The sequence below is a fragment of the Doryrhamphus excisus genome, linkage group LG1 (assembly GCF_037039965.1).
Source record: "Doryrhamphus excisus strain RoL-2023G ecotype Guam linkage group LG1, RoL_Dexc_Guam_v1.1, whole genome shotgun sequence".
In the NCBI taxonomy this organism is placed as follows: domain Eukaryota; kingdom Metazoa; phylum Chordata; class Actinopteri; order Syngnathiformes; family Syngnathidae; genus Doryrhamphus; species Doryrhamphus excisus.
This window is the reverse complement of record NC_136357.1, coordinates 20,177,346-20,203,409: the sequence shown is the minus strand read 5'-3', so window position 1 is coordinate 20,203,409 and position 26,064 is coordinate 20,177,346. Positions and strand designations below refer to the sequence as shown.

The following is a 26,064-nucleotide window of genomic DNA, read 5'->3' as shown; positions in this document are numbered from 1 at the left end:
AACCAGTCATGATGTGCTATATATATCACTATATTGACACTTACTATGGTACCCATTATGGCATTGGATGCTCATATCACCTCATACTTTGGTACTTGACAAAAAATAAAATGAAAAAAAAAACAAAACCTATATTAGGAAAGCAGGAAGTGAACAAATGTAACAGTTACTGATTGTAAAAGTACCAGATGGAGGGGTAGGATTTAATAAGCCACCATTGTGGAAATCCAAGGGAAATACAGCTGGAATAAGCGCAGATTCTGAAAGATCCAGAAAGCTTTCTGTGCCGGCTGCTCTGTTGGAATCCACGACTCAATACAAATGACTGAAAATGAGCATAATACGTCCCTTTCAGTTGTTATTTTATTCTGTTTCACTCATTCATTCATTTTCTTCCTCACGAGGGTCGCGGGGGTGCTGGAGCCTATCCCATCTTCGGGTGAGAGGCGGGGTACACCCTGGACTGGTCACCAGCCAATCACAGCGACTTTGTTCTGTTTGTTGTTAATTAAAATTAATTTCCCATGCATCACTATTACTCTAAAATAAAATTCTGCTTTGTGTCAAATAATACAGTATTTGTTGCACACAGACTTAGTGCCCCTTGTGTATTCTTGCAGACCAATTAATTTTATAATTGGTGAAGTAGTTGACAGTAAGGCAAATCGCACTGTGGCTACTCCCACTGGGGAGTAGCCACTAGGTATTGGAGTTAATAAAGTGGAAATGAGAGTGAATGTGAATGTGAATGTTTACTTTGCAAAGGTGATTTCAGTGCGCATGAATATAACATCACTAATACACAGTGATCAGAATACGTATTATATACGTATGAATTGAATTTCAATATTTTTGGTCACAAAACATTTCATTAATGATTTTTTAAATTGCAATAAAGCGAGGGAGCGATGTTGAACCATGACATAGTGAGGGACAACATTTCCATGTACCTTTAACACCTTTGAGTTCAGCTTGTGGAAAATGGGGGAAAAGAAAAACATTGCATTTCTATATTTGTTGAGTTCATATACTGTAAATCGTCCGACCCCCTGGCATATTATATAACCCAGAAAGTTTTCCCACCTCTCCCCTGCTCTTTCAGACAAGAGTGTGAACCAAGTTCTCAGAGGAAGTTGGGGGTGAAAAGACGCCTCCCAATGCAGTGTTGAGAAAGAGGCTTTCATCAAGTAGTTCCCCAATAATTACAACTGAATTTGCCTGTGAAGAAACAGGCCACACTTACAATTCCCATTTCAGGTACTAGCTTTTATTCCCATACTACATTATTACTATTATTATTGCGTACTCATTAGGACTACTATATATTACCATATTATTACCATACAAAATATATACCACATACCATAACGTACTAAATGTGTTACCATATATATTTCCAGGGGACTTGAACTGAGCTGCTTTTTGCATCACAAGGGGAAAGATGAATGACAGACAGTTGTCTTTAAAACTAGAAGAAATACGTGACAAAAGAAATAAGAGCCATACTTTTGTCTTTGAATGTGTGCGAGTATAATACAATATGGTTTTCAGTGTTTTTTTTTTTACTGTAATAGTGGTTGAGTATAATGTATGTTGTAAATATTGTATAATGTAGTGTCTTACATTAGAGCAAATGTCCATGCATCCATTCTCTATGTCCTCACTGGGCTTGTGGGGGTACTATGTACTAGTACTACTATGTACTAGTACCTATGGACAATTCACCTCACATGCATACTTTTGGAACGTGGCAGGAAACCAGCGTATGCAGAGAATTCCATACCGTTTTTAAAAAATATAAACAAAATATCATGCATGGAACTGGTTGATATAGACATTAAACATACAGAATGTTTTTATTCATTTAATGTGATTAATTCAACATGGATTGCATCTCATTCCATCCTTTAAAAGGTGCTTTTTTTAAAGCATAGAAAATATCAAATTTTTTATTGAAAAAAAAAACATCCTTTGCTCACGAGGGAAATACTACTGCAATACTACAAACGACAAACAATCCGAAGTGAAAATGTACATAAATGTTCTGTAGAAAATGACACAGTGTTCATTTCAGATTCATTTCATAAGCAACAACAACCCTTTGAGGAAAAGACGCCATCTAGTGGCCTGTTGCAATACTGGAACCTAATTTTACATTTAAACCTAAAAATAATTGAAAACAAACTATGAAAACGTTACCTTCACTTAATAATAATTGTAATTTAAATGTAATTTTAATGCCTCTCCGTGAATCACAACCTTATCGTGGTGGAGGGGTTTGAGTGCCCGAGTGATCCGAGGAGCTATGTTGTCTGGGGCTATATGCCCCTGGTAGGGTCTCCCAAGGCAAACAGGTCCGAGGTGACGGGACAGACCAAGAGTGATTCAGAAGACCTATATGAACAATAACAAGAGGAGAAAACGTACCTCGCTACCGGGGCCTCACCCTGGAACCAGGCCCGGGGGAGGGGCTCGCATGCGAGCGCCTGGTGGTCGGGCCTTCACCCGTGGAGCCCGGCCGGGCCCAGCCCGAAAAAGCCACACGGGATCGCCCCCTCGTAGACCCACCACCTACGATGGCAATCATAAGGGTCCGGTGCAATGTGTGTTGGGTGGCGGTCAAGGGCGGGTGCGTAGACAACCTGGTCTTCGGCGGCCAAATCTGGTTCTTGGGACATGGACTGTCACTTTACTGGTGGGGAAGGAACCTGAACTTGTGCGAGAAGTTGAGATATTCCGACTAGACATAGTCGGACTCACCTCGACCCACAGTTTGGGTTTTGGAACCAAACTCCTCGAGAGGGGCTGGACCTTGTTCTACTCTGGAGTTGCTGCAGGGGAGAGGCGTCGAGCTGGTGTGGGCTTATTAATAGCCCCCCGGCTTGGTGCCTCTGTGTTGGAGTCAGCCCCGGTGAACGAGAGGGTCATTTCCCTACGCCTTCGGGCTGGGGAAAGGGTCCTGACTGTCATTTGTGCGTATGCTCCAAATGGCAGTTCGGAGTACCCGGCCTTCTTGGAGTCCATCAGAGGGGTGCTGGACAGCACCCCAGCCTCCTTCACATCGAGAGGAGTCAGTTGAGGTGGCTCGGGCATCTAGTCCGGATGCCTCCCGGACGCCTCCCTGGTGAGGTGTTCCGGGCATGCCCAGTCGGGAAAAGGCCCCGGGGCAGACCTAGGACACGCTGGAGGGACTATGTCTCACAGCTGGCCTGGGAACGCCTTGGTGTCCTCTCGGTGGAGCTGGAGGAGGTGGCCGGGGACCGGGAAGTCTGGGCTTCGCTACTAAGAATGCTGCCCCCGTGACCTGGACCCGGATAAGCGGAGGAAAATTGATGGATGGATGGATATAAATTAAGTTTTACTCCTTAAAATATATTAAAAAAAAACGTTTTAACTATTATTATGCATGGAACTTAAATTTGACCCAACGTGTATCCATCCATCATTTTTCTATTCCACTTATCCTCTGTAGGGGATGCTGGAGCCTATCCTAGCTGTCTTTGGGCAGGAGGCGGGGTACACCCTGGCTTATATTATACATAAATACAGTATACAGAAATGTACAAAAGTGAACACAGTATACCTTTAAAAGGGAAACCGCCATCATGTGGCTCATTGTAATATTACACCTGCTGACATCTCATCTCATAAAAAATGGAACAAAAATTTCCAACTTACTTATTCATTCATTCATTCATTTTCTACTGCTTTTTCCACACAAGGGTTGCGGGGGTGCTGGAGCCTATCCCAGCTCTATTTGGGCGTGAGACGGGGTCCACCCTGGACTGGTCACCAGCCAACCACAGACAAACCCAACTTGCTTATTATAATTTAAAATGTATAATAATATTATGAATAAGTATATTATTTCAAATATTTAAAACATACATTTGACCCAAATTAGACATTAGATTCAGTATGTTTTACTTTTCTGTTTTTCTTAATCCTCATGTCAATGCTCCACCTGCATACAGTATTTAGCTGACATCTGGCATTCTTAAAACAATTGCTAATAATGGCATTACATTACTTTTAATTTAATATATGCATCTATTATATTAACAATATATAAATATGAAATAACATAACTGACAAAAAATACAATACTTTAAAATTTATATTTGACTGAAATATGATGCATGGAGCTGGTCAATATCAAAATATGAAATAAATGTTAGATTATTTTCAGAGTGAACTGTACCTTGAAATAATACAACTTAAATCCATTCACAAAGAAATGAAAAGGTAAGGCGCAAGAAGTAAAGCATTTTTTTCTGGCTTTTTTATTCACTGGTGAAAAGGAAGAATTGAAGCAAAAAAGTACTGATGATCAAGTTGAGCAAGGCACTGTCTGCAGAAAATCCTAACCGGTAATTCATATTTCATATTTCAAGTGGAGTAAAATGTCCCCTCTTCCACATGCAGTATGAGCTTGTTCAGGTGAAATACAGTACAGCATCATTCAATAAGTTATAGTCAAAGGCATCAAAAGGTATCCAAAATAGCAACTGTATTCTTGTATTAGATACTTTGTGGAAGAAATATACGCAGCAATGGACAAAAATACTGTATAATAAATTGCATCTAGGTACAAATTCATCCAAATAGAGTAAAAAGAAACACCTACTGCTATAATACTTTTATTTTGGCATTGCAAAATAATGTAAATACAGCTTTCAAAGACTAATCTCAAATTTTTTTGAACAAGCAAAACCCTTCTTGTGCCGAATATTTGTGGTAAATAACATTCAGGCCAGATTCATTTTAAGTTGAACTGGAGTTGTGAAGTGGAATGTACGTTTTCATTGGTCCAATCAAGTGTTGCTTGTTCCTTCAACTTCATGGAGAACAGACGTCAGCCACCTCATTCATTTACAAAGTAACACTGTCTTCTGTACTGATGATTTCATATACAAAAATATCCACCACGGTGGTTTTTTAAATGACATCGTACATGATTTTATCACATCAGAAAAATCCAAATCACAACAATACAAAAGTTATGAATTAAATCCATACAGTATATTTTTAGAATGCAAGAATTGGAGATACTGCTCATTGTTGTTTTGGTTAATACTAGGATGTCCCCATCCACATTTTTTGGCTTCCGATCCCATTTTTTTAATAGTCTTGCCAATCCTATCCTGAATCTTTTTTTTTTGTAATATTAAGCTTTTGTTACAAACAAGAAATTGTGGAATTGAATTTGGTTATGGCTGGCGACCAGTCCAGGCCTCTCGCCCGAAGTCCCCACGGCCCTAATAAGGAGAAGCGCTATAGAAAATGGATGGATGGAATATAGTTATGAAAATAGCTCTTTCATGCATTAAAAATACTTCAACCCTAGTATGTACTTTTTAATTCAACAATATTGTTTGGCTTTTGTAACAAACCTCTGCCAAATATTTTTGGACTCATCATTTCACATGATTATAGATCAATTTGGTGTGTGATTTAAAGTACATGACAATCTCACTTTGATTTCTTTGAGGGTCCCTAGTAGTTAGAGCGGCACCATGACACAGCAGTCCGGGTACAGAGGGGGAACTACCGCTGTAGTCCAACATGAAACTAACTTCGCCAAAGTACACCACAGACATATCTGCATGGCGGCGTTGGTAGTGCCAGTCAAGTGGCAAGCGGCGTTGAGGCGCATTAGGGCACCTCCCATGTTGGAGTGTGGCCCAGAGTTACAACCGTGATCGGCCAAATCTTGTGGCGGAAGCCAATTTGATCCGATTTTCAAAATACAGTGGATGGTCAGTCGGGACATCCCTATTAATATTGCAAACTGCGATGTTCCAGTGCGTGTTAAAGGAAATTATTATATGCAAAAGACATTTCAGCTTTTTTATTCCATTTTACAGAAGACATACTGTAGGATGTTTGCATTGTCGGAAAGAAAATCTGCAGCCATCAGTAATAACAAAACTATTTGATTAAAAGCTCATACATGAAAAACTAAAAGCCTAACTCTAAACTCAGAGGTTCACTCTGATGTTCAAACTTGATGTTCAGTTGTCTTCCAATTCAACACCACAAATAACTCAAATGTTTTTGGGTTTGCACGAGTTTGCTCTTTTCCCCAATTGTAAAAAGAATCAGTTGATGCTGATGCAGCAAAACAATCACCAGCTGTATTCATCATGGGATCATGAATATAATCAGAAAAATGCAGATTGCATGATTACAGCAGAAATACATATCTAACAGGCACAGCGTTAAAACTGGCCTTGGGGTCTTTTATTTTGAAGGGACGATACAAGAATGTAACAGAAATCTTAGCTCACAATGACAAAATGTGGCTCTGGAAATGTGGTCGATCACTGATAAGGTTGAAAAGTGTTCTAAAATATAATATGTCCCTTATCCACCAGTGGCGCGCCTAAAGTCAGCGTTAGGAAGCTAGCAAATGGCGTTTTCCACGTTTGGACATTGTGCTGTTTGGAAGCTGATTCATTGGGAGGAGACTTAGAGCTGAGTGACCCACGACCTGCCGTGCCATATGGCTGGCAGCCATATCACATGCATTCAAACTCATCAATACGCTGCTTGGTGTTCCCTGACCGGATCTGTCTGAGGGTCTTGTACTTGTCTCGTCCCGCTCGCATGTTCTCAGCGTGGATGATGTCGTTCACTGTCTTCTTGGTCTCATCTCGAGCATTGGCCAGTTCTGAGCTTAAAGCCTGGAATGAGAGACATGACAGAGTTGGCATTTCCTCTCGATGTGGATTGACTAACCATTGCTGATCCAGCAATTCCTTGTTATCGCGGTGAATTAGTTCCACACCCAACCATGATAAGTGAAGTTCCCCGTAGTAGGATTCCTTATTTTCAAAAGCAATATTTTCAGGTTAGAGCATAGAAAACCAGTTGACCTTGTAAATACATTCCATATGTAGAGCCCTCTCGACCAGCCATTTTCAACACTGGCTTTGTTGCATACCACGGGCCCTGGCTCCAACACTGTAAACTCCATGGTCATTTGCTGCCATCTTCTGGCCGTACGTGTGTACAGACTGCCATTCTATTTTGTACTACGTGTGTTGTCCAGCTTGCCTCACTGATTGCACTGAATTCTTTACCTAAAGATTCTAAACTACTACAACACAAGACAGACTCACCAGGAGATGTTTCTGCAAACGTTCATTCTTCTCCGCTTCGGTCATGCGCTCCTCCTCACTACGATCCTTGTACGTGGCAGCAGACGTGAACTCGGCACTGGCCTCTGCACTGCTTTCGTCGTTCTCATCGTGCTCGTTCTCGGTGTTAAGGGGCTCCTGAACGTGGGCCACCGTCACTTTGTTTTTGAGCTCTTCTTTGGTCTTCTCCAAGTCCTGCTGCACCATGGTGGCCTGAGGGAATGAAGCAATCAGTTAAAAATGACCATTTATGTGCTGACAATATTTGACACAATGGTCAACTTTGATACATTTGATACATCAAAGATGCTAAAGCTAATGTATGCTAAGCCACTATTTCCCATACATTCCATTATTTGAATAAACAAAAAATTAACAACATAACTATACATATAATATGTATCTACATAGTGTTATGTAATGGGCTTGTGTGAAAAAATCCCAAGTGTACAGATGAGGTCCGAAGAGGTCACAAAAGACTTATCTGGAGTTCAATATCTTGAAGGTCCCTAGCTTATAAATGTGCGCCGCACGTACTACTACTCATGCACAGCACTTGGTGTAAAGAAGTTGGACGTGAGCGTGGACATTTTATGCCAATGCACACCATTTTTGATGGCGTGCAATTGCATAACACAGCAGAATGTCACACATTGCCCTGGCGACTTGCGGGACGCAAAAGAGGCAAAATGCATCCAAGTGTAAATGTGGCTTTGGCTTTGTGTTATAAGTGACAAAGCATTCATTCATTTTATACCGCTTATCCTCGCGAGGGTCGCCGGGGTAAGGAAACTATCCCAGCTGTCTTCGGGCGAGAGGCGGGGTACACCCTGGACTGGTGGCCAGCCAATCACAGGGCACATATAGACAAACAACCATTCACACTCACATTCATACCTATGGACAATTTGGAGTGGCCAATTCACCTAGCATGTTTTTGGAATGTGGGAGGAAACCGGACTTCTCGAAACTCCACACAGAGATGGCCGAGACAGAGACGCCTGAGGGTGGAATCGAACTCGGGGTATCCTAGCTGTGTGGCCTGTGCTCTAACCACAGTGACACAGCAATTTAGTCCAAATCTAATAATCAATCAATCTATCTATCCATCCATCCATTCATCCATCTATCTAATTAGTTGTTATTTTTATGCTGAGGGCCAATAACAATGAAATTCAATTAAATGACTTGCAGGCCGACATCCCTGCTGTACACAGTGGAAGATGCCATCTATTTTTTGGGATCTGTTGAAGAAGAAGCAGACCTTATGTTGCCACAGCGTTGCCTCCTCTTCCTTCTTCTTCTTGGAATCCTCCAGGAGGGAAATCTTAGACGTCAGCTCTGCTAACTCGGTGGCCTAAAAACATCATCCTTGTTTTTGTTTACTCAAAAACATGCATTAAATAAAATTTAGGCTTGTGTCAAATAGTACAGAAATTGTTTCCCATAAATAATGCAAAAAAAGACAATCCGCTCAATCCTTTTTTTTTAAAATAATTACCTATTTGCCAGGGGCCCTTGGAATTGTGTAATGGCGCCCGTGGCCAATAGCTCTCATCCTAAATCAATTGATCAGTATCAGTTATAGGCCAATCTCATTTACGGTGCATTCCTCCTAACGTCTCAATATTTTGTCATTTATTTTTCTGTTTTGAGTACCTTACTTTTTTTAACCTCTGGCACTTCACACCACTTACCTTTGTACCATTTGAAGATATTCATTGGACTTTAACGACTTGAATTTCAATCAATAACTGGTGTTCCAAATTATGGATAGTGTATACAAAAATACAGAAATGTATGACCGAAGTACATCATGCAACTGACCAGGTGCTCTTGGTTCTTCATCTGGTTTTCTGACTGCTGCAACAGAGCCATCTTGGCATCCTCTGCGCCTTTAAGATCCGCCTCCAAACGCTCAGCCTCCTCCTGAGCTCGCTTCCTCTCCTGTTCCAACTCCAGAGCCCTCAGTGTTTGCTCCTCCAGCTCTTGTTGTGCCTTTTTGGTCTGCTCCTCAATCTGCCTTAACCGTTCCATTAATTCCTCTTTTTCTTTTTCAATTTTCTCTTTTTCCTTCTCTGCAGCTTCCCTTTTCCTCTTTTCATTGTCCAGTAGGGCTCTAAAAAATGAGATAATGAATGAGATGTGGACCATTTATCGCATGCAGGGCTTCTGTGACTCAACACAAATATGGATAAATAATATACAATAATGTTGATAAATTGTGGCTCATCCTAGCTACATTAGGGCTGCCTGCATGGCATACCTTAAATATAGGTCACAACACAATATCTCCCAAAATAAAAACTTGACTCCTTCAGAAAAAAAAGTCTGTGGGCACCAGGTCCCAGGCCCCAGGCCCCAGGCCAATGTTTCGGATAATGAGGTTTGCGCATTTGGAATGGCTCAAAACACTTTTGAAAAAGCATGGTAAAACCGTTCCTTTGTGACGTCAGAGAGGAGCGGATTTCTCTTATATATCAACTCTCTGCCTTCCCCCAAGCTCTGCTTCCCTGCCCTCCCCCAAGCGCTGCTCCGCTGTTTACTTACTAGCAATACCTTGAAAAGGACCGCATTTGTTTACAATTCCTAAAGACGCCACCATCAGGCACAAGTCGTTGGAGATCCTGATTCCCTACCAACAAAATAAATGCATTTTAATCTGTTAACGGCATTTCACACTGGACTGTTTGTGAACATGTGCCATTATGCAGCTGGATTAGCCGACAAAGCCTGCGCTAAAATGCTTTAGCATTTTGCTAAAATGCTTTAGCATTTTGCTAAAATGCTAATGCTAAAATGCTTTAACATTTGAGAGACGTCTGAGAGCTGTCTTGAAGTGACCTCTTTCCTTGAGAAACTTTGGACTGTACGCTCTTGTTCTCTTGCTCTCAGATCCGGGATCCAACAAGTATAGCTGTATGTTCATAGTGGACATGAAAAAAAATTGCTGTTTATCAACTCCTATAAAGTTGGCGACGCAAACCGCAAGTCTTTATATGCATTGGCAGTGGGCAAAATTGCCCACTTTGCCCCACAATTGCCCAAATTGATCAGCTTTCATGCTGTTTATTAACTCCTAAATAGTTAGCGGCACAAACAGGAAGCGTTTCTATGCCCTTGGCAGTGTGACCTACCACAGCAGAGTGGGTGGAATACATTAAAACAGACCATTTTCGCGGGAACTACGAAATCCAAAGAAATACAGCTGAATAGGTGCAGATTCTGGAAGAACTAGAACGCTTTGTGTGCTGGCTGTTCCATACTCCAATACAAAGGATCAAAAAATGAGTATAATGGGTCCCCTTTAAAAGTACTGATGAAATCTTGTCTCATGTATCGTCTTGTGAACTGAGGGTTGTGACACCCCCACTTAATGATGTGAGGTTTTGAGGGATTTTTTTGAGTGTAGTGATTACCGTTCCATCTTCTTGAGATTCTTGTCCTCCCGAGCCTGAGCCTTCATCTGCTGTACTTCAATGGTGTCTGGCTTGCGGCGACGCATATACAGCTCGTGATTTCCCATGCAGAGAGACAGAATGCGCTTGTTGATGCGCAGCCTCGGAGCGTAAAACACAAAGTCCTGAAAACACATATAAGATTTGTAACTGTGATCATGCAATGAGCTTTTAATTTAAAAAAGGCAACATACTGGTGCTTTCTTGTCAATTGGTTTGATGACAAACTTCTTGTCGTTGAAGGAAATATTCCTGATTTCGCTCCAGGGGAATCCAATTTTGGGTGTCATTCTGTTAAATACATGCATGTTCAGTATTGGTGACGTAAAGCGACCTATACATACCTTGCACATCTTTGCTTACTTATCATTCTGTTCGTAAATGTTGAGTCCCAATGCATCCACTCCCAGCCACAGCTCTGTTCCTTTCTTATTTTTGATGTTGAAGTAGTTGACTCCATACATCTCAAGGTCTTGGGCAATTTTCAGGTACTCCATCATGGATTCCTCTCTGTAGACACAAAATATGTCTTTTAATTCCAGTCATCCAAATGCTGCAGCATTCTAAGTACTGTAATCCCTTTGTTTCTTTTAGTTTTTTTCCTAATTTTTGTGGTATCAGTTTCTATCGTGATAAACGAGTTTCCACAAAGTAGGGTTCTTTAAATCTTTAAATATCTTTAAATATTTTCACACTTAGAGTATGGAAAACTTGTGTACGGCCTCCTAAATAGAAGTCCCAGACATGAAACAACACCCACATCTCATTCATATCACCCAATATAGGGACAATCAGAGAAAATAAGCCATTGAAGACAAACTGTAAATAAAACCTGTGCTTGTGCGTCACATTAAATGTGTGCCAGTGCTAGTAGGGGACCAACTAGATTACACTGGCTGTGGATCTGTCGCAATCACGAAGAATAAGGGAAGAAGTCGGTGATGCCGTTGTTGTCTTTGAACAGTTTCATGTAGTTTTATCATCAAACTCTTATTTTCCTGTGTTGTTTTTATAAACAACTTTTAAGATGTTTGAGGAGTAAATATATACTTTAATGTGCTTATTTCTTGACAACTATTCGACCACAAAACAGCAGAAGAATGAAATAGCGTGAAGAGAAGTGAAGCCATGAACTCGTAAGCACATTGTGGTTACTTCCTTTCTTGTATCATCCATGTAACATTACAGACACCAAGTGACCAGTATGTCCATCCATCCGTTTTCTATGCCGCTTATCCTCGTGGGGGTATGGTGGAGCCCATCCCATCTGTCTTGGGGCGAGAGTCGGGGTACACCCTGGACTGGTGGCCAGCCAATCACAGGGCACATATAGACAAACAACCATTCACCCTCACATTCATACCTATGGACAAGTTAGAGTTACCAATTAACCTGACATGCATGTATTCCTGATCTCCTGACTGTGTGGCCAACATGCTAACAACTTGATCACCGTGCGGCTGTGACCAGTATAGAATGTTACCACAATATCACCACAATGTATTCTGAATGTCTTATTTGTATTTAGTTCAAAGTGCTTCATTTAGGCAACACAAAATAAATACATAAACTAATAGTATGTTATATTCCACCATGAAACAGCGATGATTTATGAATGAATATATTTTGAAAACCTGTGATAATGCGACAAAGTAGTGAGGGATAAGGGTACAGCAAAATCACTGCTGTCTGCTGTTACCCCCATGAACCCAGCACTGCCACAAATAGGTTGCTGTCCTGTGGGAGTGTATGAAAGAAAGAAGGACACAAAGCGCCAGTCACGTTGGCTGGTGTATTCTGATGGCATATTCTGGTATATTTTGATGATCAAAAGTTCCCGTCCATTGGTTTGTCTGCAACTCTGTGATTGTATGGTGATCTGTCCAGGGTGTTCCCTGCTTTTATTGTGACTTTGACAATATCACTGAGAGTGTACATGTGGGTGTCTCATGTGGGATAAAGTGCATTTGTATCCCACTGTGGTAACGTGGGGGATAACATTCATCTGGTATTGCCTGGTGTCTGGATTTGTTTTTAACACATCATTAGACACAAAATAATTAGAACCTCACCCATTTTACTTAAAATGTCAGCATTAGGTGTAATTTCACATTGATTCGGTCATTCAGAAGTCAGTAAAAGGAACTGTATGCGACGGGTTCCTTGGCTGCCTATAGGGCCAACATTTGAATGTGCTGTGAACATTCTGCTTTGAGTACATGAAGTACGGCCCGTGTGACACACACATGCATTAGTTAACCTAGCTGTCAGCTAATGATAGTGGTTTGGAAATGTTTCAGTACTCGCATAGCTTATGGTAACAACAACTTGACTTTTCGGTCACCTTGATATTCATATTTTGAATGACTACACCAATGTCATGCCAGACCATTGTAGGAGACATCCAAAGGAAGGAAGACATAGTTTGGTACATACGGTACACAGAGTCCAAGATATCAGTATAATCAGCTGGGAACGTCTTATCTTATGAGAATGAGAAGAAAAAGTAACCGATTACCTCATCATTCCTTTGTGTTCTTCATGCCACACTTGAATCCTCTCCTCCCACTGGTCTTTGCTGAGTTTGTGCTGGTCCAGAACTCTGCCAACACAGAGGAATAAAAATCCTGATACAACCACAAGAGTTCTGTACGTACGTGTCTTGTGTATTCGCGTTACCTCTGCGGGAGCAGATGCTCATTAGAAAGATAACCTAGTGTGTGGACTTCCTTGTTGTAGTCCGCATATTTGGCTTGCACTGCATAGGAGGCCAGGAGGACTGCTGTCTCTGGGGGGCAGTAGATATCATCATTGAGGATTCCCTCCTTCACCTGCAGGAAGAAAAGCCTCTGGGTGGCATCCTGGATTAATTCCTCTGACACATCCTCAGGAAAGAACTTGGCACGGAACTTAAACAGCAGAGGGCTCTCCTTCCTCACATCTTGGGCCGTGACCTGAAATCAAAATGAAAGTATGGGTCAAATATTCAACCCAAGAGCAAATCAATGAAGAACTCACCTTCTTATTGAGCTTGAGCCATGTGGATAAACCCTTTGTATCCTGGTACTGGAGTCCAAAGTACCAAACTTCCCGCAGCCCGATGGTCTTCACCACCTGAAACCATTGAAAAAAAATCACAGATCTTTAAAACAGTACACCACAAAAAACGGGTACTTCTGGGGCAATTGAAAATGGCTTTCAGTTCTCCTACTTGGTCAAATAGTTGTTTTCCTGTTGTAGTGGGCTGGATGGCAAACTCCAGTTCTGCATCCATCGTGGTGACTCGCACACTAATCTAAAGTAGACAGCAAATAAAATGAATGAAACCACAATCACATGAACTAAAACAAGTACAGATTCTTGGCATAATTGCTGAATTATATGTCCCACAAGAATATAGAAATTAGGGGTGTCCCAATTTGATATCGGTATCAACCCAATATCAGCAAAAAAAAGAAAGATTAATAAGTTTTTTACAAGCTAGCTTGTACAGCTTGTGCAGCTGCATTCGGTGACATCGTGCTAAGTAGCTATGTTATCAGATGGATACTGCAGTGATGGAAGAAAGATGACTATTCTCTATGACGTAAGTGCTGTCCCATTCATGGGCTAAAATCATTTTTTTTGTTTGTATGCATTGTAACTCTACTCCGAATTCCTGCGCGCAAAGTGTTTCTTTTGTCATGCATTCACTCATCAACAAGCAGTCACAAGAGGCTTGCGGCTGGGGCGTGCCTCCAAAAGTTCCTTATTGTGCCATAAAAACACAGCATGGATCCCTGATGTACAGCATACATGTAGCACTGTTAGAAATCCCACTATTTATACACATTTATGAAAACAATGTTAATTAATATATTGTATGAATGTATATACTGCGTATGCTACATAGCTTATTATCTACTCAAATAGTGACCACAAACTAGTTTGAAAACAAAAATCATAAAAAGTTTTTTTTAACTGCACTTTATTTTGAAAAACATGCACTGGAATTGCCTTTCCGCTGTGTTGGCACTTGTTGCGACTCTCTTTGTCATGTTTATGTTGATAGTCACTGTGTTACTTATTATGGTACAAATTGTTGTTAAAATGTGTAGTTCATTGAAGATAGCTTGTCACATGCAAAGCCTATCTATGCCAGCGTGTGATAGCTCACCTTTCAAACTCATTCAACTTTCTGGCATCTTTTACCCATTTGTACTGGCTTCATGCCAACTTACTTTTTGAAGTGTCAGTTTTCAGTCTTGCCCTCTTGTTATCATTGGCTTGTCTTCAAAACTCTACATTGTGTGTCCAGCCTGAGACAGCGATGCTATCACAGGGTAGCCAACAGCAAGCTTGTATGCACCTGTCCAATCATAACCCAGGACTCTCAATAAGTACTTTGTATACAGGACACATTTCTATAACAACATTATTTAAATTATATCAAAGTGTCACTTCATTTTCATGAAGTTCTGTGCCTTAGGAAATAGTATGCCGTCTAATTGTAATTTGTTTTTCTTATTGTTTTGTGTATTGCACTTCTCAGCTACAATGATAAACCAGAAAGAAGTGTATAACCCCCCGGAGCTGATTGGTCCAAACGTTATCATTCCTATAAGATTTGGCAACCCTTCAGTAGCCATGTATACATAGACCCAAATATTCCAATTGCATTCGGTTTATTTGCTCAAATGGAAAGAATTTAACCTTTGGTTACAGCTCATTCCGAAAGAAAAGTGCCAATCCGAATGAATATGTAATCGGATTCACGGGGTGGAATATTCCTTTCCCCAATCCAATCCCAATCTTCTTCGTGGTGTTTTTCTTCTTCTGTTGTTTATTGGTGGTTGGCAAGCAGCTTTGGTGTGCATTAGCGCCATCTGTGGAACAGAATCCAAACCCTTCTATACGCCATTCACAAGTCCACTTTTATTAAAAAAGAAAATATATATCTATATAAAACATGTCCCGAGTTTAATTATAAAATATTCAAATATTTAATATGTTTAAATTGATCCCGGGTGCGTTCTTTCAGTGCATGCTCATATATGACGTAACACACAGCTCGAGACCTTCTTCAGTTTTAAAAATGGAGACGAGCAATCGGCAGTGGACTGCTGCGGAAAGTTTGGTTTTGATCCAAACTAATTTCAAGACTGGATGAACGAAAAACTCGTAATAAGAAGTTATTCCAACAAGAAAAGAAAAACTCGGGGAAGTCAGTATCACGTGATGTTGAGGTTTACTGCGCATGCCTCATTGACTATGACGACTTGTTTGATTATAGCAGCACATGTAGACAAGAGATTGGAATATTCCTTTCCATGTATACCATTGTTTTCGGAAAGGTCATTCGTAAAGATTCCATTCGGAAAGAGAAAAACTCCTCATGTAAACGTGGCTAGTGTGGTATAACTGTAATTTGGCCTGCTTTTTGTAAAGGTGTTTTGTACTTTTCAGCCCTCGTTGAATACACTGTGATTGTGTACCAGTTAAATGACAATGACTCGTGCTTTTTCATAATTCGCTGGTGGTCCCCAAACATAACAGTAACGGAATGTACCTACTGTACTTAGGAAAATGGGGATCATTCAACTGCTCACGTCTGCACACACAAAACAACTTCCACACTGTGACCGACATAGCTTACAAGTGAATAATGATATTTTTCCGTCAAACAGACTCCATGAGCATGCGTATGAAACAATTAATGTGCCCGTCTGGCTAGGCCTCAGTATAGAACTTATCTACAGGAAGTAACCACATCCTCTGGTGACGAGGCCTTGTGAGGCCTTTTTCTGCTTCACCCTCAGGAGAGTGGCCTACATCCTGTCATGTATCAAGCAGCTCAGTGCTATGCACTGAGCCAGGAACACACAAATACACCTATTTGCAGCTAGTTTGTAACCACTGAGAAACTTCCTGCTAAGTACAGAATGCACTGAGCTCATATCATACGTTAATGCAGGAATCTTTCTTTCATGTTTTTGAAAAGTAGGGAAAGTAATTTTTGAACTTGCAGTAGTAAAGTTCATCATTGCATTTATTCAAGCTGTCAATGTGGTCATCCAAATATAAAAAAACCTCATTGTTGCAGATTCTCATTTCAAACTGTCCTCTTAGAGATGATGAAAACAGCAGCGCACATGCCTATTGGGAATAACTGTGCAGGCCGAGGCCCACGTCTGCCCTCAACAACAATGGTACGCATTATTTCCCAGTATTTGCAGGGGCTGACGAGAGTTGCGTTCTTTCCCATTCATGTCAGCAGAACCCCATTTACAGCTCAGGACACTTGTCTCTCTGTCACTTCCTGTCATCGCCAGCAGTTGCTGTAGTGGGTGGACACCGAGCAGCTACAGAATCATCATGAGACTAATATGTCCACAAGAAACTATTTCAAATTTCACTTTAGCTCCTGATGACCCTGCCGACCTTTCAGCTGCTTCATTTCCTGAGCCCGAACGGCCAATGTTCCATGAAAAAGGAAGTGCTTGGCTACATTCTCTGGTTGTGTTAGGGTGTGTCGCCCACGCTATTCTTAGCGTCCTCTCAGCCCACGTGCCATGTTTCCATGCCTTCGTCCTCATCATTTCTACACGCCAACTCTACACTGTAAGCTGCCTAAATTACACTTTCTATCATATATGCTACTCACAAAGAGTTTGCGGTATGCACAACTACCAAAAGAAAGTTACATACTGAACAGGTTGGACAAGTGCATTCAAAATTAGAGAAGCTCAAATTAAGTTCACCTGTAAAATGTATACAGTAGTACATTTTAGGTTTATCCTAAATGTATCAGAAATATCCTTCTTGTGAGCAGTGTATATGAGGCCAAGCCTTACTTGGCGAACTTGACAAATACCTGTTGAATGAATGTTGAATGATTTGTGTTGCTTTTATGGCTATGATTGCGTTATTATTACTTTTACCATGACTGCAATACGCTGTCAAGAAATCACATGCCTTGGTTGTTTTATTCTGGGATGAAGTTATTAAGTTTATCCTGACATTTTTTTAGATCTGATGGAAACATGAATTTCTCTTAATAAAAAGTTCCCAGCATCCATCAACATCCACGCCTCATGTAACTATCATCTATTGAAACGGTTTTCATCAAGTCCTGTGTATTTACAAACATATGTATCACATTGTAGGTAAATTTAATGTAAAACACAATCTATCGCACATGAAGCTGCTCTTATCGAACCATCATTTTGAAGATATTCAGATATATTCTAAATTTAAAAAAGGCAATTAAGATGACAGTTCATTACACCTTTAATGAAATGTGCTTGTAGCAACAAACACTTGTTTAATTGTGTACCATGAAGCGCAAACAGCTGAGGCACTTGCCTAAACAACACAAAAATAAATACTTTAAGTCTATTTTTTAGGTTTTCTTTCCGTAATTTGTCTGGGATCAAACACTGGTTGAAGTGGGATCTGCCTAGTAGATAGTTGTCATGATAAAGGTTTTTGCGAAAAAACAGAATAAAAAAAGAAGACTATGAAAAAATGACTACCCCACTATTAAATTAGTTGTTGACTATATTAATAGTCGACATCATTGCGATTAGTCGACTAATCGTAGCAGCCCTATTTGTAATGACAATTTTCCCCTCATTTATATTCTGGAGCATGACTCAGCAGTCATAATTGAATTGTTTAGACAACTTCATCTCGATCCAGTTCTTCCTTGGGACCAACATTTTTGGTAGTTTTCCATAATCCTAAAACAAACAAACCAACAGTAAAACAATCAAAACAAAGTTGTTAATAAGTCTGCGTTGAACCTACATTTGGCTTAAAAAAGGTTCGGTGGCTTTGTGTATTGTTGTATGTCTGCTACCCAGATGTGTTTACATCAGAGGGCTGAAAACAGCCTAGTGTTACGTTGAAAGAAACCCTCCAGTTGAAGAGTGCAAACTAGCAGATGGGAAGAGGTAGGGATGGAAGGGAGGATGAGCTTTCATTACAAAGCAAGGAAGGGTCTTTCCCACGACCATTGTTTTTTAAATACATACATGTGCGTATCCATCTGCTCTGACATATCGTAGTGCCAGAGAGAGACAACTCCCTTATGTTTGGGCGGTTGTTAACATTCTGAACTCTTCTACAATCTACATCCAAGCTGGTGCTCCAACATGTCTACTATCTACTTGGCTCAATGAACTCCCGAAAGCACCTTAGCTATTCTTGTGTGAGTAGAGTCAATAGATCATGTCCAGAATTTACTGAACAAACATTTGGCAAAACCTCAACTCACTTCTATTTTTAGACAGTTTGATTGCAGCTGAAAAGGCAAGAATTGGACTCACCCAAATGTCACAAATGATGACAAAAGTACTTGCGTAAATGAAGCTTAAATGTCTCACTAAATCCAAAAAGAAGAAAAGACATCAATAACGGACTATGTGCGTAAAAAAACATTCACTTTTTCCAGCACCTCTATCGCAACAAACTGCTAATCTGCTCTGCTATGTGCACTACAGCCTCCTGAAATCCCCTGCTAGCATACCTCCACGTCTTTCCATTGACCAAATCACCATAGCCACACTTGTTCAATGTTTGTCCTTCTAACAAGCAAACCGCCAATATCAAGGCTTGAAACTGCAATGGTAAGTCACGCTAACAGTATGGATGTGATAGTGGATGTGTGAACTTGTAACACTGACACAAACTACATGAGCTTTGCCAGACTAACAGAATTGGTCAAATTGGTCATTCTGGATTATAACCAACGAAAGCTTGTTGTTTGAAATCCTATTTAGAAGGACATTACTCTTACTCCTAAAACAGATCAAGTTTCACTGTGATAAAATGACACTTTAAGGGCTGATAAAAAGTGCAATCTTGAGTGGTGCACTGCATGTGAGGAGTAGGCTGGGGGAAGCAGGGAGGAGACCAGCTAGACCATGATGTGAAAGTCCATATAAGGTTACAGGCGAGGAAATTACCAGAAAGGAACTGATGTAAGAGCAGAACATTTGAGTCATACCATGGCTTCCTTGAGAAACTCATGTGCTTGCCAGCAGGATGCGCGCGACATTTGAAATTGCTTTTGTGAGATGTTGGGGTTGACGCAGATAACTAAAATACCAAATATATGAAAAACAAATGAATAAATAAAGTTCAAATTTGTCCCTATCTGTGAGCTACCCGACTGTGGCTGTGACAACTTTCACTGGGTAAAAAGTGAACCTTGTTGCTAAATCAGTTTATCTCGCTTCCTTCTTTTACATGATTTGCTTGCTCTGTTTTGCCGTGTGTAGAAGCAATCTTTCAGACTAGTTCACATCAATCTGTGATACTGCAAGGGAAATCTTTTAGAATTATTCTGCCATTATGAAGGCCAGTGACCTTCCTCTTGACCAGTTTCCTCTTTTGTAACACTGAAGCAACACATCCATACAATATAGCCACATAGCACCATGTAGTTTCTTATTGCTTGTGAACGGGTTGTAAAAGTTCCTTTTGAGACTGTGAATACCTCCGCAAACAGTCCACCCGACCTCTGTTGTGGAGGCCAAAAGTACCCTAGCTCCACTTTGTGTAGATAGTTGTCACAAAGACAAGTCATCTTGTCACATATTTAGAAAAAAAAATGCCTACTCGAAAAAACACAGTAAACACTGTTGTTTTCGGCTTTACTGCGACATATTAGTTATACAAGTCTAACATATTGGACGTAATAATGGAATTAAAACTTAAGCACAACTTATTACAACTTATTATCTCATACATCCAAATACAAATAATAGTTGGGCAATATGGACCTTAGCATATATCACGATATCTTTAGGATAAGTCACGGTATGACAATATAAAATTTTTGTTTTGTATAAAAAGTTTTGTAGTTTTGTATAAAAAGCTACAAACCTTAAGCCATATATTTGTTGGTAACAAACTGGCAACTTTTCTAATGGGATGTCAGCCCCTACACACATTGCTACTAAATCTTCAACAAACTGTAATGCCTGTGCTTGTCACGAAGATGTAGTCAACCATGCAATTCCAACTGTATGTGGAAGATATTTTGCATGACACTCTTGTTTTGTTCATGCAGACATGGGGCAAACAGTGCTCATATTTTGTTCTATGTGTGTGGAGAATGTATTTACGGTTAAGACAACCTATGTTGGGCGGCACGGTGGTCTAGTGGTTAGCGCACAGACCTCACAGCTAGGAGACCAGGGTTCAATTCCACTCACAGCTAAGAGACCAGGGTTCAATTCCACCCTCGGCCATCTTTGTGTGGAGTTCGCATGTTCTCCCCATGCATGCGTGGGTTTTCTCCGGGTACTCCGGTTTCCTCCCACATTCCAAAAACATGCTAGGTTAATTGGCGACTCCAAATTGTCCATAGGTATGAATGTGAGTGTGAATGGTTGTTTGTCTATATGTGCCCTGTGATTGGCTGGCGAACAGTCCAGTACCCCGCCTTTCGCCCGAAGACAGCTGGGATAGGCTCCAGCACCCCCGCGACCCTCGTGAGGAAAAAACGGTAGAAAATGAGTAAATGAATGAATGACCTATGTTGAAATATAAACATAGAAATAAACATATTTTTTCACTCTGAACTTCCATGTCATCACCAGGCACTATAAAACGTTTCTTACATTACAGCTATAAAATATGTGTTGAAAATATACTTATTGAGCCCGAGTCGTGCACACACAACCACACAAGCTAACAATGCTAGCTTCCATTCATGCTCTGTAAGAGTAGATTCAGAACTTTCGCCAGCGTTTATCGCCATTCCAACCTTTATATCGGTATGTCCAGTAAGTCATTTTCTTATCATTGGAAGAATCTATACCAGTATACCGATACATTAAAAATATCACCCAACCTTAATACAAACCTTGTCTTTGCTGTGTTCCAGTTGGTATTTTTGCAAGAATTCAGCTTGACTTTTCAAAAATACATTTGTCATAATGTGTAATTTCGGGTCACTGTTTTGTTCATTTTCGATACAGTAGTAAATGAACACAATGCCTTGTTTACTTTTTTCACGAATACAAAGTACTATCATGGAATCCTGCAATTCTCACTGGAGTGTTCTTGGATTCTTCTTGCCATGACACATGTATGCCAAACGCTGGGCTTCACAGTATATGTTTATATATGCAGGCACAAATCCCGTGCCTCACTAAATTTGTACTGTTTGGGAAATCAGTACGCCTCTGCACCAAAACGAAATTTCTGTATCAAAAAATTGGATTACAAATAAATGTACTGATACACCCCTACTACACAAGAACATCAAGTTTGATGTTCAAGCTGATAAACTAATGTGCTCAAAAAATAAAATTTATTTTGAGTCTTTCCAGTCATTTCTTTAAATGAACTGTCAACTGTCTTTCCCAGATTATTACAATTAATTACACAATAAATGAAAATGAACTCAAAAATGAGGCTCTAATTTCATACGCTATGCCAACAGGGTGTGGGCAGCGCACGTTGCACTTTTGTGAGCAGCGCAGTCTGGCCAGCGCACCCACGCCGCCATCCCTCCCACTCGTGCTAGTGGCGAGGGAGGAGAGAAGGTGTGAGAGGGTTTAACACAGCTGGGTGTAAAACCAATGAAATGAACGCCTCACATTGCCTCTGCGCATCAGAGGCCACCATGCGCATCATTCACCACGTACGCCATTTACATGAAATAGTGGATGTTTTTTCCTCTGAAATGTGTGCAAAAATCCGCCTGTGAGGTTTTGGTGATATGTGTGCACTGTGCGCCTGTCAGCCAATTTACCACTGCGCAGGCTGCGTTTCGCCTGCGCCAAGAATAGACCAGGTCGGAGCTGGAAAGTTTTCAGTGCACCTTTGGCGAGCTATTTTGTCACAATATTCCAGTCCAGTCTACTAATTTACCAAATTGGCTGCACACTCAACCAAATCACTACTGAGTGGACTGCGCCACAAAATTAGAGCCCAATAATTTTTTTGGCTTCTATACATTCAATACTTCAATGCATTGTGCATGTGTGTCAGTTTTCCTCGTCTTCCACCTCCAAACAGACAGGAAGAGAGTTCACACGTTCTATTGAATCACAGAGAGAGACCTTGTGTCAGTCATAGTCATTCTGTCTCTGTGGGGGGAGGCGGGGCTGCAGAGTGTAGAAGAGTGAAGCCTGGTGAGGAGCAATGCAAGGTAACATAGTAGAAACTCAATTATTAGGTTGCTGACCCCTCTTGTCTCATGAAGTGACTGTTTTTCTATTCTCAAGTTAGTAATGACTAGGAATGTAACCAATACATGTTGGGCTGCGACTGATGATTATTTTCTTAATCGATTAATCTGAAACTTGAATTAACTCGATTAATCAAAGCATTGGTTAGACCCTATTTAGGCCAAATCAATGTTAAAGGAACTCAAATCGTTTGAGGTTTGGTCAGCATACCAAAAAGAGGCACACATGTCAATCACTACTTTTCAATGTCAGAGTAATGTGAGTGAATTCTGTTTTGCCAAAAACACAAAGATGTTCTGCTTTCATATATTACAAAAATTAAAAATATTCACATTTAAGAAGGTGGGATCTCATGACATTTACACCTTTAAATAAAAAAACTATGTACTTTTGTACCAAAAAGGAAACAAGCGGTTCCTTTTATTGCCCCATTGTGTCAGTAAACATCATAGCTCAAAACTAATGCATATTTGACTGTATTGTAACTGTGTTGAGCTGCAACATTTTAGCTCATGTTCACCAAAGGGACAGCAGGCTTAGAAACAACATCATGCTATTTGATTTAAACAAAGAGAGAGAGAGAGTGTGTGTGTGTGTGTGTGTGTGTGCGTGCGTGTACCCCAAACAATGAAGAGGAGAGGTGCTCTTCATTGTTCACGTCTATGTCAGTTCAAGAGGTTGCTAAAGTTCATTGCAATCTAACGAGAATGTTAATCTCAGGCACACCTGGACTACACACCCATGATACCTCCAACCATGGCTTCCAGTTCAGCCCTGCAGCCCCGCTAGCTAGCCGGGCTGGAGGGGAGGTTTCCGGAAGAATTAGCTCCATGGCTACCGAGAGGAGTGTTTGGTGCGGGGGGGGGGGGGGGTGCTTGAGGGCAGCGTCCCCAGACAAAGACTCTCTTGAGACGGGAGATCCTGCCGTGTTCTTAGCGGGGAGACGTATAAAGTTGGCTTGTGATACAAAGTAGCTCGGAGGCCTTCAATGAACGACGTGATTTATTTATAAGGCGCTCATTTTAGGAGACACTCGGGCGGGAGCGCGCACGCGCACTCGCCTAACGGAAAGTCTTCGCGTCGTCGCGTTTTAATTTGAAAAGATTTTCCATTTCCACAACTTAATGAATGCCACAGTTACAAAAATAGTATTATATTATAGCTAATTTACCCTTTGGTAAACGATTATGCCAATGTGGGATTTGGGTTTACGTCATAAGAATAGTTGGGGTTTAAAAACTTACCGTTTTGGGCATCTTTGCTTTCAGTGGTCCGCTTCAGGTTAAAACAAGGAAAAAGCACAGCAAAAAAACGAATGGAACAGACGAGCAGTCGGCGAAACCAGCAGAAAACTTTTTCCCATCAGAATAACGGCGCCAATCTAACGCTTTCCTGCCCAATACGATGCTACCTTTCGTTTGCTAGTTGGAAGAAACGAGAAGAAAACTCTTTCGGAGAAAATATGTCTTTTGTGTCGCCTTCGAAGTGAAATGAGCTCGAAAGCTCGGCTTCCTGCTAACGGTACCCGGACTCTCAAACCACACCCAGGCCGATGACAGGACAGCAGCCAGACAGAAAGAAGCTTGCAGCCCGCAGACTCCGCCTGCTGTCTCCGCATCATCATGGCCGCACACAGCCTCCGGCCCCAAACTTCTACTCCCTTCGAGAGCTCGCCGATCAATGACGTGTGCCATATCCATACAATATTAAACAAACATCCACATTGGGCCTCAAAACCTCAGGAGAGACAAAAGAGTGAGTACAAACTCTTACAATTACATGTACGTAGAACGACAAATAAACTTGGTTTCTTTGTATGTTAATTTAAAATTGGCCATAATTTAATTGAAATAAAAAAAACGTAATAATAATAGGTCCCCTACCTATTATGGGCAACACGGTGGACGAGGAGACACGGATTCGATTCCACATCTCTGTGGAGTTTGCATGTTATCCCCGTGTGTGCGTGGGTTTTCTCCGGGTACTCTGGGTACTCCGGTTTCCTCCCACATTCCAAAAACATGCATGTTAGGTTAATTGGTGACTCCAAATTGTCCATAGGTATGAATGTGAGTGTGAATGGTTGTTTGTCTATATGTGCCCTGTGATTGGCTGGCCACCAGTCCAGGGTGTACCCCGCCTCTTGCTCAAAGACAGCTGGGATAGGCTTCAGCATGCCCGCGACCCTGGTGAGGATAAGCGATACAGAAAATAGATTGGACCTATTACTCATTACTCGGCCCTTTGTATTGAGTTGTGAATTCCTTTTGAGCAGCTCCACACGATAACCAGCGCATAAAGCTTTCTGTTCTTCCAGAATCTGCACTTATTCAGCTGTGTTTATTTGAATTTTGTGCTTTCCACGAAAAGCGTCTGTTTTAATGTATTTCACCCACCGTCCGCCTCCAGGCACTCCTACTCCACTGTGGTTAAAAGGACTTCCGGTTTGTGGCGCTAGCTACAAAAGGTATAGGAGTTGATAATAAATGGAGATGTATCTGTTTAAAATGTGGGCTTTTAACATACAACCATATGTGTTGGATTCCAACTTTGATCCTGAAGTAGAGAGTTTCTCAAGAACAGACGTTTTCTCTCAAGAACAAAGGATACTTCAAGAAGTCTCTCAATGGTAAGTAGCTTGACCATTTTAGCGCTACATTTTCTACAGCATTGATAATGATATGTGTGGCCACTGATTGTGGTGGGAAACGGCTATTAGCATCCCCACTCCCTGTATGGAAGCGCTTTTGCTCCACGACTTACACAACTTACACAGTTAGGACTCTGAAAAATTGTTACTTACTCAGGATTCTGCATTAAAAACCAAAATGACTTGCCCATAGGGAATCCTTAAGGTGAGAACTACTTGCCCGAACTTGCCCCATGTAAAATGAAAAGACTGCCATAATGATATGATGTAATTTTTTGTGGCATCACATGAGAATCTCAAATAAATAAAATAATAAAATAAACTAGAAAATTCCCGCGGAAATTTTGATGGACTGGCCACCTGTGCTGTGAACCTCGGGCCCGGTGTGCCAACGGCTACCACGGTAGCGCCTAGCAAGAAAGCCTCAAGTACGGAAAAGGTTGATGCAGTCCCATCGTGTCCCCACATCATGCCAAGTGTGTATTTGCCTTTAAACTTGAGTAAATTAGCTAAAATGCTAACATGACAACGGCTACCGTGCCAACACGTAGCAAAACAGCCTCAGGTCCTGAAAAGTTTGGGGCAGTCCTACAGTGTCCCCACATCATGCCATGTGTGTATTTTCC

General features: G+C 41.0%; 1 protein-coding gene and 1 long non-coding RNA gene across 2 annotated transcripts in view; one reads left to right on the top strand and one right to left on the bottom strand.

The window, feature by feature from the left end:
• Nucleotides 1-5,836: 5,836 nt before the first annotated feature.
• Nucleotides 5,837-24,343, bottom strand: LOC131131926 (moesin a). The gene is made up of 12 exons (XM_058076981.2): nucleotides 24,033-24,343; nucleotides 13,812-13,895; nucleotides 13,619-13,714; nucleotides 13,280-13,554; nucleotides 13,119-13,202; nucleotides 10,964-11,110; nucleotides 10,795-10,891; nucleotides 10,562-10,725; nucleotides 8,970-9,261; nucleotides 8,407-8,499; nucleotides 7,125-7,355; nucleotides 5,837-6,686 (listed from the first exon to the last, which is right to left on the bottom strand). The coding sequence occupies exons 1-12, from the start codon at nucleotides 24,042-24,044 to the stop codon at nucleotides 6,522-6,524; spliced, it is 1,740 nt and encodes a 579-aa protein (XP_057932964.2). The 5' UTR covers nucleotides 24,045-24,343; the 3' UTR covers nucleotides 5,837-6,521.
• LOC131131927 (uncharacterized) overlaps nucleotides 23,965-26,064 on the top strand; it is a 29,664-nt gene continuing 27,564 nt past the window's right edge. The window contains exon 1 of the long non-coding RNA XR_009130276.2: nucleotides 23,965-24,543. This is a non-coding gene — a long non-coding RNA (uncharacterized LOC131131927). The remainder of the gene's footprint in view (nucleotides 24,544-26,064) is intronic.

Excerpts from the sequence above, each read along its gene's own strand:
- LOC131131926 (XM_058076981.2), bottom strand. Across the intron at positions 9,262-10,561 it reads AATCTCAAGAAGATGGAACG|AGCCCTACTGGACAATGAAA; the intron begins GTAATCACTACA and ends CTCATTTTTTAG. Across the intron at positions 7,356-8,406 it reads CAACGCTGTGGCAACATAAG|GCCACCATGGTGCAGCAGGA; the intron begins GTCTGCTTCTTC and ends TCATTCCCTCAG.